Source organism: Rhinolophus hipposideros, assembly GCF_964194185.1.
Source record: "Rhinolophus hipposideros genome assembly, chromosome: 2".
In the NCBI taxonomy this organism is placed as follows: domain Eukaryota; kingdom Metazoa; phylum Chordata; class Mammalia; order Chiroptera; family Rhinolophidae; genus Rhinolophus; species Rhinolophus hipposideros.
In genome coordinates, this window is record NC_138048.1 from 59695977 (window position 1) to 59707162 (window position 11186).

General features: G+C 46.1%; 1 protein-coding gene across 1 annotated transcript; it reads right to left on the bottom strand.

The window, feature by feature from the left end:
• Nucleotides 1-4067: 4067 nt before the first annotated feature.
• Nucleotides 4068-8116, bottom strand: RTP1 (receptor transporter protein 1). The gene is made up of 2 exons (XM_081069290.1): nt 7808-8116; nt 4068-6019 (listed from the first exon to the last, which is right to left on the bottom strand). The coding sequence occupies exons 1-2, from the start codon at nt 8077-8079 to the stop codon at nt 5500-5502; spliced, it is 792 nt and encodes a 263-aa protein (XP_080925416.1). The 5' UTR covers nt 8080-8116; the 3' UTR covers nt 4068-5499.
• Between the last annotated feature and the right edge of the window lie 3070 nt (nt 8117-11186).

An 11186-nucleotide genomic window follows, 5' to 3' on the forward strand; every position in this document is an offset into this window, starting at 1 on the left:
ACTCTGAAGACCGAGCTCCAGTCCAACCTCTGCTGTTTAATGGCTCTAAAAGCTCAAGCAAACCGTGCTCTCTGTGCCTCAGTTTCCACCATCCCCCTGTGGGTTTCTCCTTTCCAACCTGTCTACCTGGAGAGCCCCAGGGTTCTGCATGAATAATCTCATCTCATCTCATGACACTTAATATTACCTAAATGTTGATGACTCCAATTTTTTCTCTAGCTGGGACCTCTCTTCTGAACTGCAGATATGAACAGTCAACAACCACTTTAGCGTTTCTCATATTTAATGTCTAACAGAATGCCTAAAACATACCTCAATCTTTACATGTCCAAAACCAAGCTTCTCATATTGCCCCCAAATCTTTTCCTACACAGCCTTCCTTATCTCAGAAGGTGGGAACGCTGTTCTTCCAGTTGCCCAGGACAAAAAAATCTCGGAGCCTCTCTGATTCCTCTTTCTCTCAGATCCCATATCTGAGGGATCAGTAGATCCTCTCCATTCTACCTTTAAAATAGATCCAGACTCAATCTCAGTAGCTACCAGGTCACCACCCTGGAATAGGCCACTATCACCTCTTTCCTGGATTATTATAGAAACCTCCTAGCTAAACCGTCCTCTTTCGTTCTTGTACCTCTGTGGTCTATTCTCAACTTGGTGACGGTAACTGGCTTGCATCACTCCATGGCTCAAGCCCTCCTATGGCTTCTTGTCTCATTCAGATTAAAAACCAATGTCCTGACGATAACCTATGACATAAGCTCTGACCCCTGTTACCACTTAGTAATGACTACTAAGCCGGAACTGCCCTCCGGGCACATTGATCTCCTCACAGTTGAACTTTCCATCTGCTCCTACCTCAAGGCTTTGGCAAATGTCATTCCCCTTCCTCAGTTCCTTCATCTTTTTTCAGATGTCACTTTCTTAGCGAGATATTCCCTAGTTACCCAATCTATAATTGTAACTCCATCCTGTGCCCTTCCTATTCTCTCTGCTGATTTTATTCTTCTCGTAGTACTTAACACTATCTAACTTACCACACATCTTACTTATATCATTTATTGTCTAGTTCTTCTATTGTCCATAAGGTCAGCAATTTAGTCCTTTTGCTCTCCACTGTGCCCCAGTGCTTAGAACAATGCCTAGCACATCATATGTATTCAATAAGTATTTGTTAAATGAATTAATTTTGAAAATAGCCAATATCTTATTATGTCCTCAGAATATTACTATGACCTTGTGAAGACAGGAGTGAAGAATTATCGGGCTTATTTTAGAAGTGACGGGATAAAACACAGACTGAAATTCCATCACTACCACCCAAGTCTTTGTATAAGGCAACCCCTCTTGAGGTAACCGCTTTACAAAATGTGAATACCTTTAGAGAGGTGTAGTCAGAGCAAGATGAATAAAAGTTTGCTTCCAGAAAGGATAGGAAAAAAAGATGTTCAGATAAGACTGCCAATTTCCAAACCAACCTAAGCAGACTAAGGTAACAACTAAATGACCTACTGGAGAGGTCAGAGTCAGGGCACCACCCCAAGTGCTCGAAGATAAACAGGGCTAAGCAGCAGTTTGTGACAAGGTCAGAGCTAACAAGGATATTTCAGGTCACCTTACCTCTTTGCTTTACAAATGAGGAAACTGAGACCCAGGGGAGTAGAAAGACTGTCACCCAAAGTCAGCAGCCTAGATATCTAGATAGTGGCTAAACCAGGTTACCTGACTCCCAAGCCAATGAGCTTTCTCTACCCACCCTCATCAGGAGGCCCTGTCACCAAATAGCCATACAACAGGAGGATTTCATTTTCTTGGTGCATGTGGCAGCATCCACGCAATGCCAAAAATGACTCCAAAGGAAATTCCTTAGCTGGGAGTCCTACAGAGAACCAGAATGGGACTTGGAAAAGAACTAAATTCCTTCTGGAGTGTTTCAACCAATGGAATGGAGCCCAGAAATCACTGGTGTTTTATGTTTGGGGAGATTTTAAAAATAGCTATCTTTGAAGAATGAAGAACGGCTATAATGCTGCTGAAAAAATGAAGCCATTGCTTTAAAATGCATATAAGGGAAAGAAAATAAATGACTCTACATATATTAGAATAGACCAGGTCTCAGCCTTGGGCTGGAAAGTTAACCTTGCCTTCCTTTTTTTTTTTTTCCTAAAGCATTTACCAACACAGCTGAAATCACAAAGAGAAAGATCCCTTCAGGAATCAAAGGGGTGGCTGTCAGTTGAAATGGAAAGGGGAAGAAAGAACAGAAGGAACATGTGCTCTCTATAAGGCAATGTCACAGAGTATTATTTACTCCCTACCGTAGCCCTCCAAAGCAGACAAAATTATTTCCATTTGATGAGGAGGAAAGTGAGGCTCAGGAGCTTGAGGAACGTAAGTAACTATCCTAAGGCCATATAGCTCATAAGTAGCAGAGCCAGAACTCAAATGTTTCTTAACCCCAAATTTCATGATCTTCCCTTACTCCATGCTGTACCATGATGGACGAGTTCCTTGCTTCCTCTAGGCTTCAGCTCCTTATCCATGACATAAGGGCCCTAGATTGAGGCATTCCTAATCTGTTTTATAGCTCTAGTGGTCCACGGACTTCCTTCGTTGGGAATTGTCCTTAGTGTTCTTCTTGGTTCTCAGGGCTCCCGACCCCCATGAAAAGTTCTCTATTGGGCTCATCCCCAGTCCCAATGAGTTTGAGGGGGAGGATCAAGGCAGCACTTCTTGCTGACCCCACACTGAGGATTTCAGCCTCTGAAACCACAGTTCAGTGTCTGAGGTCTCCTCCTGGCTTGAACATCTAGACTAAACACAGAATCTCCAGTGAGAGAAGCCTGGGATTTTGGAATGCCCCTTAGGAGATTTTTTGTAACACCTAGAGTACATCTAATAAGTTCATCATGCGGCATGTAGCAATGTGTGCACAGAAAGAAACATCCCATGGAAGTCTTTGCCAACACAGGGCTAAGCCGGTGAGCAAGCTTAGAACTCCCCATCTATAGCAAGCTAAGGGAAAATGAGGGAGACAAAGGAGGCCTCCATAGATCGCAGACATCTTCCTACAGAGCAGGAAGAAGCTTAATGCTTTAGGAAAACGTTCTGGACTAAAATTAGGTGAGGGTTGGACTCCTTACTCTGCCACTACAGGCAGGGGGACCTGGGGTGAGTCACTTCCACACTCTGGTCACATTCTAGCAGGGAGTATAGCTACTGACAAGTAATTATAACAAAGTTTGGTAAGCAAGGGCGGCAGAGCTCAATAATGGAGACTCTCAGAGCAGGATAAAGCCGTCATCTTAGCTGGAAGTAGGAGCAGAAACGTTTGAGGGAGGGCCAAGTCCCCAGGGCCGGGAGTGGGTGTGAGTAGGAAAGCTGAGCGAGCCCTAGTCCTGGAGAATCCAAGGCAGGTCGTCAAGAAAGATCTCAGCACTCATCATTACAAGACTGGGTGCCAAAGGAAGCCTCTTGCTCAGTTAGAAGGCATGATACCAGGCAGCACAGGTAGCTCCCCTGCGAGCCTTACTCTAATTCAGATGCTCAGGCCTCCTGCTCAGAAATTCGGATTCTATTGGTCTGAGGTGGAGGCTAGGCACTGATAGTTCTTTAAAAGCTCCACAAGATTTGTAAAGTACTGCCAGGACTGAAACCTATGTAGGAAGCAGAGATCTCTGAGAGACAGGGCCTGCCCCTTAGTGCCCACTGGCTCCCAGCACCTAAATCAGGGCTTGCCAGATAGAAGGCGCTCAGGCTGTGTGGGCTGAACAAAGGCATGAATACTGTGTGAATGAAGCAAAGGAAGTCACCAGCCACTTTCTAGTATCGGAGCAAGGAAGTAAGACTGACCCTATGCTGAGTCCCCTGACTGACTGAGGGCTCCCTGCTGACTATCCCTCCTGACTAGGGACATGATTGGCCCAAACCTGGCAGCTGGAACTAGACAAAGCCTTAGGTGGGGGCCCCAGAAAGGGGAGAGTTGGGATGGGGGGTATCCAACAGCCTATTACAGATTAGGAACAGTGTGGTGGATCTCAAGCACACATTCATGACTACGAAGCCTGATTGAAGATACTCCCATTTTTATTAACGTAACCCATCTTTATGTAAGTGGCCTTCCTCCCTCCACCACTACAGATGATGGCGACTTTCCATTAAAATGTGGAGTAGTGGAGAAAGGAGGAGAAGGAGACAAAGATTAACAGAGGTGAGGTGAATGAGGACCTTCAAAAGAACAGGTGGCGTCCCATCTCCTGCTTTCTGCTTCCCTCCTTACCGCACTCCATACCCCTACTGTCAGAGAGTCTTCTCTCCTCCCACTCCAAAGCGTCCTGCATCCCATTTTAGAGAGATGTAAGATGCCCTGACATGTCTATGCACTTGTATATGGACAAAGCACTTCACATCTTTAATGCCCGTCTCTTGTTAATGACCCTCCATCCTTGTGGTTCTAGGTAGACACTTGATTTGGGTGAGAGGCCCCATGCATGGCCAATGTGGGAAAGCCTCTCACGTCGGATTTCAGCAAGAGCCCAGGAGGCTACGACCCTGCTCTTGTGTTCCGGCCATCAGAACTGCTGAGAAGCAGTCAGACTTGGCCCCTGAACTCTGAAGACACTTCATTATAAAGGAAAATCGTTACATTTGTTTCCTAGGGAATTTTATACTTTCCTTCTAAAATTCTGCCTTCTAAACCTCCTCTAAATTTTCTGCCAATTCAAATACAGTGTGTGGGAAGCCTAGCTCTACAGGACTCTACCCCAAACAACATCTCTGAGCCAAGCAGACCCCAGAATCTGCCCTGAGTGGAGGGAAGCTGGAAGCTGGGAAACGAAAAGCAAGGGACCCTGTGTACCCAGCAGCAAAGGCACAGCCTCGAGCCCCCACATCTCTCTCTTCAAGAGGAACTTCTGCTGTGTGTACAGGAGGCAGAGCTGTGGGTGAGACTCATACATTAGCAGAGGCTAATGTTAGGCTGCAGCTCCCCAGGTGGGAGGTAATGACGGGTAGGGATGGGGGGGCTGTAACAAGAAAGTAAGGATACATCCATCGCTGTGGGAAGGCCGTTTGAGATCACCTAGTCCTGTAATTTTCAAAATTAAAAAAAAAAAAAAAAAAAAAAAACAACTCTTAAATGGAACTTTATCTAAGATGGAACTATTCTGATTAAAGCAACAGGAGGAGGTAGGAGTTGGGGATGGGCCATTTGACCAGGGTGCAAAACTCACTCAGTCTCCCTTCCAAATCCAAAATTCCCTGAGGCACCTGTGCAGAAACTTGATGCCCTGGGTTTCACTTTGAAAAAAACCAACAATCTAGCCCAGACCCATGATTTTATGGATGGAAAAGCTGGGCGTCCAGGGAAGCCAGTGAGTCCGTGGCGGCCCCAGTGCTAGGACTCAACCGCACTGCCAACCCAGGTCTCCACCGCCTCCCACCAGCGGGCTGGCCCCACAGGCCATGGGCCCCTAGACTCCCCTGGGGCCCACCAAGGGAGTCTTAGACAGAGCTGCGGAAGGAGAACTGCAAGTAGATGATCAGGAGCAGGACCGTCGCCCAAAACAAGCACCAGGGGACAGAACAGAAGCTGCATCCAGAACCCGCTTCAGCTTGCGGCTTGGTGGGACTGGGTGCCCGCGTGAAGGTGTAGGTCGTCGCCTCCTCCTCCAGCAGCTTCTCGCTGGGCTTCCAGTGCACGATGCCCTCCTGGCAGGCCTCACAGAACTCGCCGCGGTGCCGCCTGTTGTCTTGGCGGCTGGCCACGTGGATGCGGTACTGGCCGCCGCGCTCCCCGTAGCACTGCTCGCGCAGGCTGGTGATGAGGTTGTCCACCAGGCTCTCAATGTTCTCCTCCAGCATGCTCGACTCGTCCAGCCGCGCGGTGCCGCACTCATAGCACAGCTGCTTGAAGACTCGCATGCGCACAGAGCCCGCGCGCTGGGCGCGGTCCAGGTGCATGTGGAAGAGGATGACCACGTGGGGAGACTGCCAGGTGTGCCAGCACCAGGAGCAGTGAAACCTGCAGGTTGAGAGACAGGTACGGGGGAAAGACGGAGTGAAGGCTGTGGAAACAGCCCCAAGGAGCAGGTGAGGGTCAGTTGACAGAGCCTGGAGGTGGAGGCGTGTGTTTATGGCCTCCTAGGTTCATCAGCTCTCTGCAGCCTACCTCCTTCTGCGTGTGCTGTTAGGCCCAGAGCAACGACTCAGGATGCACTTGGCATCCAGCAGCGCTGCCCTCACCTGGCCCACCAACTCTGTGCTCTGCAGAGGCCTCAACTTACTCCATCCTAATGCCTTCAGGCCTTGCCCCTGGGCAAAATTCCTCAGCTGTAAAATATGCAGGTGCACTAGGTGAGTCCTTTTTGCTCTGAGTCCTTTGACCCTGATAGTGGGCATGGCTGCACTGTATAGAAAACACATGATCCATCCACACTTGTTCACCTGTCAATACTGACTGAACAGGCTAGACCCGAATCAGGAGGAAATATTCTCACCTTGCAGCCTCCAGCCAGTGCCAAGATTAATGCATCCCAAGGCCTGGAAGTGGAGGCAGTCTTAAGGCCAGAGTGAGCTCACTGGGGTCAGCTGGGGATCACAGGTCACCAGCCCGCCTGGAGGAGAAACAAGCCCTCCCCATTCGGCCCCACAAGCCTTCCAAGTCTTGAAGAAGCTCCTCGGCCCTGCCAGGAAGTAGCCAGCTGTTTGCACCCCTCCCATCAGCCAATTTAGGGCCTTCACATTTTCATTTCTCCTCTTTTCTCACATCATACAGGGACTTTCCCCTCTTTCAGCTTAGACTACAAAACTTGAATTAGAAAATGTCAAGACCTTAGAAATCACCTAATTAACATTTTGTTTTACTCTGAAGCACAGGAAAGAAGAAAGCAATCCATATACACACAGCTAGTTAGAGGCAGAGCTTGTATCCAGCACATCACAACTGCCCAATAAATGTTTTTGAGTTGAGTTGACCAGACTAAACCAGGGCAGGAAGGAAGACCTTGCTTCTGACCCTCAGATGGCACCACTCAGCCTATCTCATGTCCAAAAGGTAAGTCTTTGTGTAGTAGACCAGAGGACAAGAGTGCTGGAAAGTCATCTCACATATTATCGTACAAACCATATGTTGTATATACCTGTAGACCTTACTGAGCTGCAGATTCTGATTCAGTAGGTCTAGAATGGGGCACGAGATTGCATCTTTAATAAGTTCTAAGTGATTTTGCTTCTGGTGGTCCATGAACCACAAGGCAAGGATCTAGGCTAACACCTCCTTTTGCAAGTGGGAAAGTGAGGTACACAAAGGAAATTGAATTGTTCAAGGGCCGTGGAGCTTAGAGTAGAGCCAGTTTCTAGCATAGCACACTTCATGTGTTCAGTATTTTATATTAAGTCAAGCTGAATTAAATAGATTGAAACTGAGCTGTTCCAGGACCAGATCACATACCCCTTGACCTCCCCCCACCTCCCACAGAGGACAAGCTCTCCTTCTTTTAACCATTTTAAGAGATTATTAAAATCTGAAAATATGTAAAATGTCAGAGTTTAGAACTAATAAATACATTCCACTACTTTTCTAGAAGGGGAAAGTTGGACTCAGAAAGGGAAAGTTACATAGGTGCTCAATGGAAGAGCTGGAATCAATTCAGGTGTCCCAACTCCCAGTTAGGGACTCTCTCTGCCTCACAGTATACACTGGTCCAACAGTGAGACTGACCCTTAGCACCTGGGTTCTCCATGTCTCTGTCTCTTCTTGGAAGGTGCCCCAGGGGCTGCCTGCAGGGCCCCTACTTACTGAGTCACTCACCTGCCCGAGGCATGCAATTCCAGGTACTGCTTCCAGCCAGGGGCCAGCACATTGTGCTTGAGGTTGGGGTCTATGATGAGGTCCCAGCTATCAGCCGGCTTTGCCTCCTCCATCTTCTCATAGAAGACTTTCTTCCATTCATCTGTGGTCACACTTTTACACATGGTCTCGTCAGTGGCGACGGAGGGCAAGCTCCACCTGAGCGAGAACACAGAGAGTGAAGGCAGGTGCAGGGCCGGGCAGCGCAATCTCCACGGTCTAAAAATCCTCATCTACACGACTAGGAGGAAGCAGGGCCCAGCTCTCTCTTTTGTCCGCAGTGGAACCTGTTTCCACAGCAACCAGGCAGGGTGCCAGGGACACAGCTTGTGGAGGAGAAAGTCTCCTGCAGAGGTGTTTCCGGTCCCTGAGGCAGCAGAGGCAGGGTTTGTGGGTCTAAGTGACCCAGGACAGAGTAGGGGGCCTGAAAGGAGGCTGAGTTTCAGACCATCTCACTCTGACCCTGTGAAGGGCATACAGAGGTGAGGACCTGGGAGCTGGCTCAGCTTCACCTTGTTGCCCCTGGAGACATCATCAGCATCTGGCTGCTATGGTAACTATGATGCCTTAGGGAGCCAAAGAGAAATCAGGGATGGGAAGATTAGACCTGTTAATAGACACGGCAATAATAATAAACTCTCTCTCTGCAGCCCCGCCTGTCCTGTGACCAGCCTCTTGCCATTTACAAAAAATATCGGAGGTCTCTTGACCCATAATTTGTATTGCCACTGTACAGATCAGATGCCTGGGACTCACCTACCTTATAAATGGCAGCGCTCATATCCAAATCCAACCTATTGAGCCCCTACCATTTCATTAATTCATTCATTTCAAACATACCCACCTGCCAGGCTTTCTGCCAGGTGGTTGTAACTCGGTATGTACCCAATAACCGGAATGCAATAGGATCCATGCTGTGACAGCCATATACAAGAGAAGCCATTGTATCAGCGGGGCAGGAGCAGAAAAGACGATTTTCAACTTGATTACAGGAGAGGAACACAATATCCGTGGGAAAAACAACCTTTACTATAGGTGCTTCTCCTGCTATTTTTTAATAAATTATTTCTCCTTTATCAATGTCATATGGGTTTATTGTAGAAAAATTGGAAAATATAGATAAAATAAGGAAAAAGTAAGACTCTTCCTAACACCCATGCTCAAGATAATCACTGTTAATATTATGATGTACACACCTTGCCTGCCATTTTCTATACATGTATGTGTGTGTCTATATGTATGTATGAACACAGGGGCATACACACACACGTACATAAAGTTCAGACAATTAAGTTCGCAAACTTAATTGTCCAACCATATATATATAACATATATATATATACATATATATATGTATGTATATATATATGTGTATATATATATATATATATAGGGGGCGCCAAAAAAATGTATACCAGTGGACACTTTGGTCAACGTTGCTCAAGCAGTAGTTCACCATAATCGGAAGTGTCTGGATGCTGATGGTAACCACTTTGAGCACCTGTTCTAATTGCAGAAGTCAAACGTGATTTGTATTCATCTTTTGTTATTTGTATATATTAAGTATTACAATTTTAATATTTTCCTTTCTTAAAATGTATATACATTTCTTTGGCACCCACTGTATACATATACACATTCTACGTAGCACACTGTGATTTATCTTTTCAATAACAGTACACGAGTATCATGAATATTTTTCTAGGTCCTTAATATTATTCTATCTTGTAGTCTGCCTATATTCTGTTGTATGTTTGGGCATAATTTATTTATCCAGTCCTCTATTTGGGGCATTAAGGTTTTTTTTCAATCTCTCACAATTACATTTTTCCTGCCTATTTGTATAAAACTTATTGATGAAGCTCATGTATCTGCATTCCAGGCATCAAAGACAATGTTTCCTGCAGTTGAAAACACATCTCTTTGCTCTCTGCAGAAGCTTGGTGTAGCTAGAACTGGAGCAGGCTCTTTAAACAGTATGGCTATGAAGAGACTGCAGATCCTGAAGTTAAGGATTGAAAAAGAAGGGCCTAAATCTCCCATCTGATACAGGAGACCGTCTTCTAGCACTCCTCCTGCCTCTGCATGAATGCTCAATGCCTTGAATAAGGAAACAGTATCTGTCATTAAAAGCAAGGGCTCTAGAATCACTTGCCTAGGTTTTTTTTTTTGGGGGGGGTGGGGTGGGGGGTTGTTTTTGCTTTATTGTAGTTCCCTTATATCCTCATAGGTAGCTGTTCTTATATATTAAATGTGTATCATTTCATTCTGGCAAAATATGTGTTGGTGTTTTATGGGAATATATTTTAAATTTTATAGTAATAGCAATTGCTATATAGTACTTCTAGGTATCAGGCATTGTCCTAAGTGCTTAGTATACATTCATTATTTCATTCCTACACGTAATAATAATAGCTGCAGCTCCATTTTGCACATATGTAATCTAAAGCAGAGAGGTTCGATAACTTGCCCAAGATTCACCAGCTACTAAATAATGGAACTGGGATTTGAACCTATATGACTGTCTCCAAAACCCCTGCTTAATCAGTACCCTTCCCAGCATGGAATCTAGAACAAAACATTTGCTAAATAAATGTGTCTTTCTACCTTCTCGTCATTGAATATAACCATTGCAGGCTCTAAGAACTGAAAGTCATATCTTTTCAGCAAATGGTTCCCTAGGCCACACTGAGGCCACGGTCCCCAGGAAGAGGAGTGAGGCACATTTGACCCGCCAGGCTTTCTGTTCCTATTGGGGATGCCACCTCTACTGCTGGGCTTACTAGAGCAACAGTGCCCACAGACCACTGGTGCTCCGTGCAAATATGTTAGAGTTGAAAGAGAAATTCAGCTTGAAGTCTTACCAAAGAAAATATAGCGTATAAAGCCATCTCTAGATACATCATCCCTGTGAAGCCGTACTCATTTGATGACAGGTACCGGCACCCTGGTCCAGTGGAAAGAGCACTGAACCGGAAGTCAGGAGATATAAACAGATATCTCAGTTCTGCTACTTTTTGGCTCTATGACCTTGGAGAAATCACTTCTCTTGGCCTCAGTTTGTCCATCTGTTCAATGAAGAATTCGAGTAGATGGCATTGCTTAGGTGCCCTCTGACTGTGGCCATATATGGTTTTGAAGAGCTTTATACTTAGAAACCTGAATCCTTAGAGGGCAGGAAGGAGGGTGGAGGCCACTCAATGGAGGAGGGCAGCTTCTAATAAGGCATTGTAGGCAGTGCCTGGAGTCAGGATCTGTCTCCTCGGGGGCTGCTATGCAGCTAAAGAGCTCTGGGGAGGTGTCACTCCACTAGCTTTGTACTTGACACAGTAAGAAGAAC

Coding starts and splice junctions, on each gene's coding strand:
- RTP1 (XM_081069290.1), bottom strand. CDS start 8,079: ATGAGGATTTTTAGACCGTGGAGATTGCGCTGCCCGGCCCTGCACCTG. Junction 6,020..7,807: donor GAATTGCATGCCTCGGGCAG/GTGAGTGACTCA, acceptor CTCAACCTGCAG/GTTTCACTGCTCCTGGTGCT.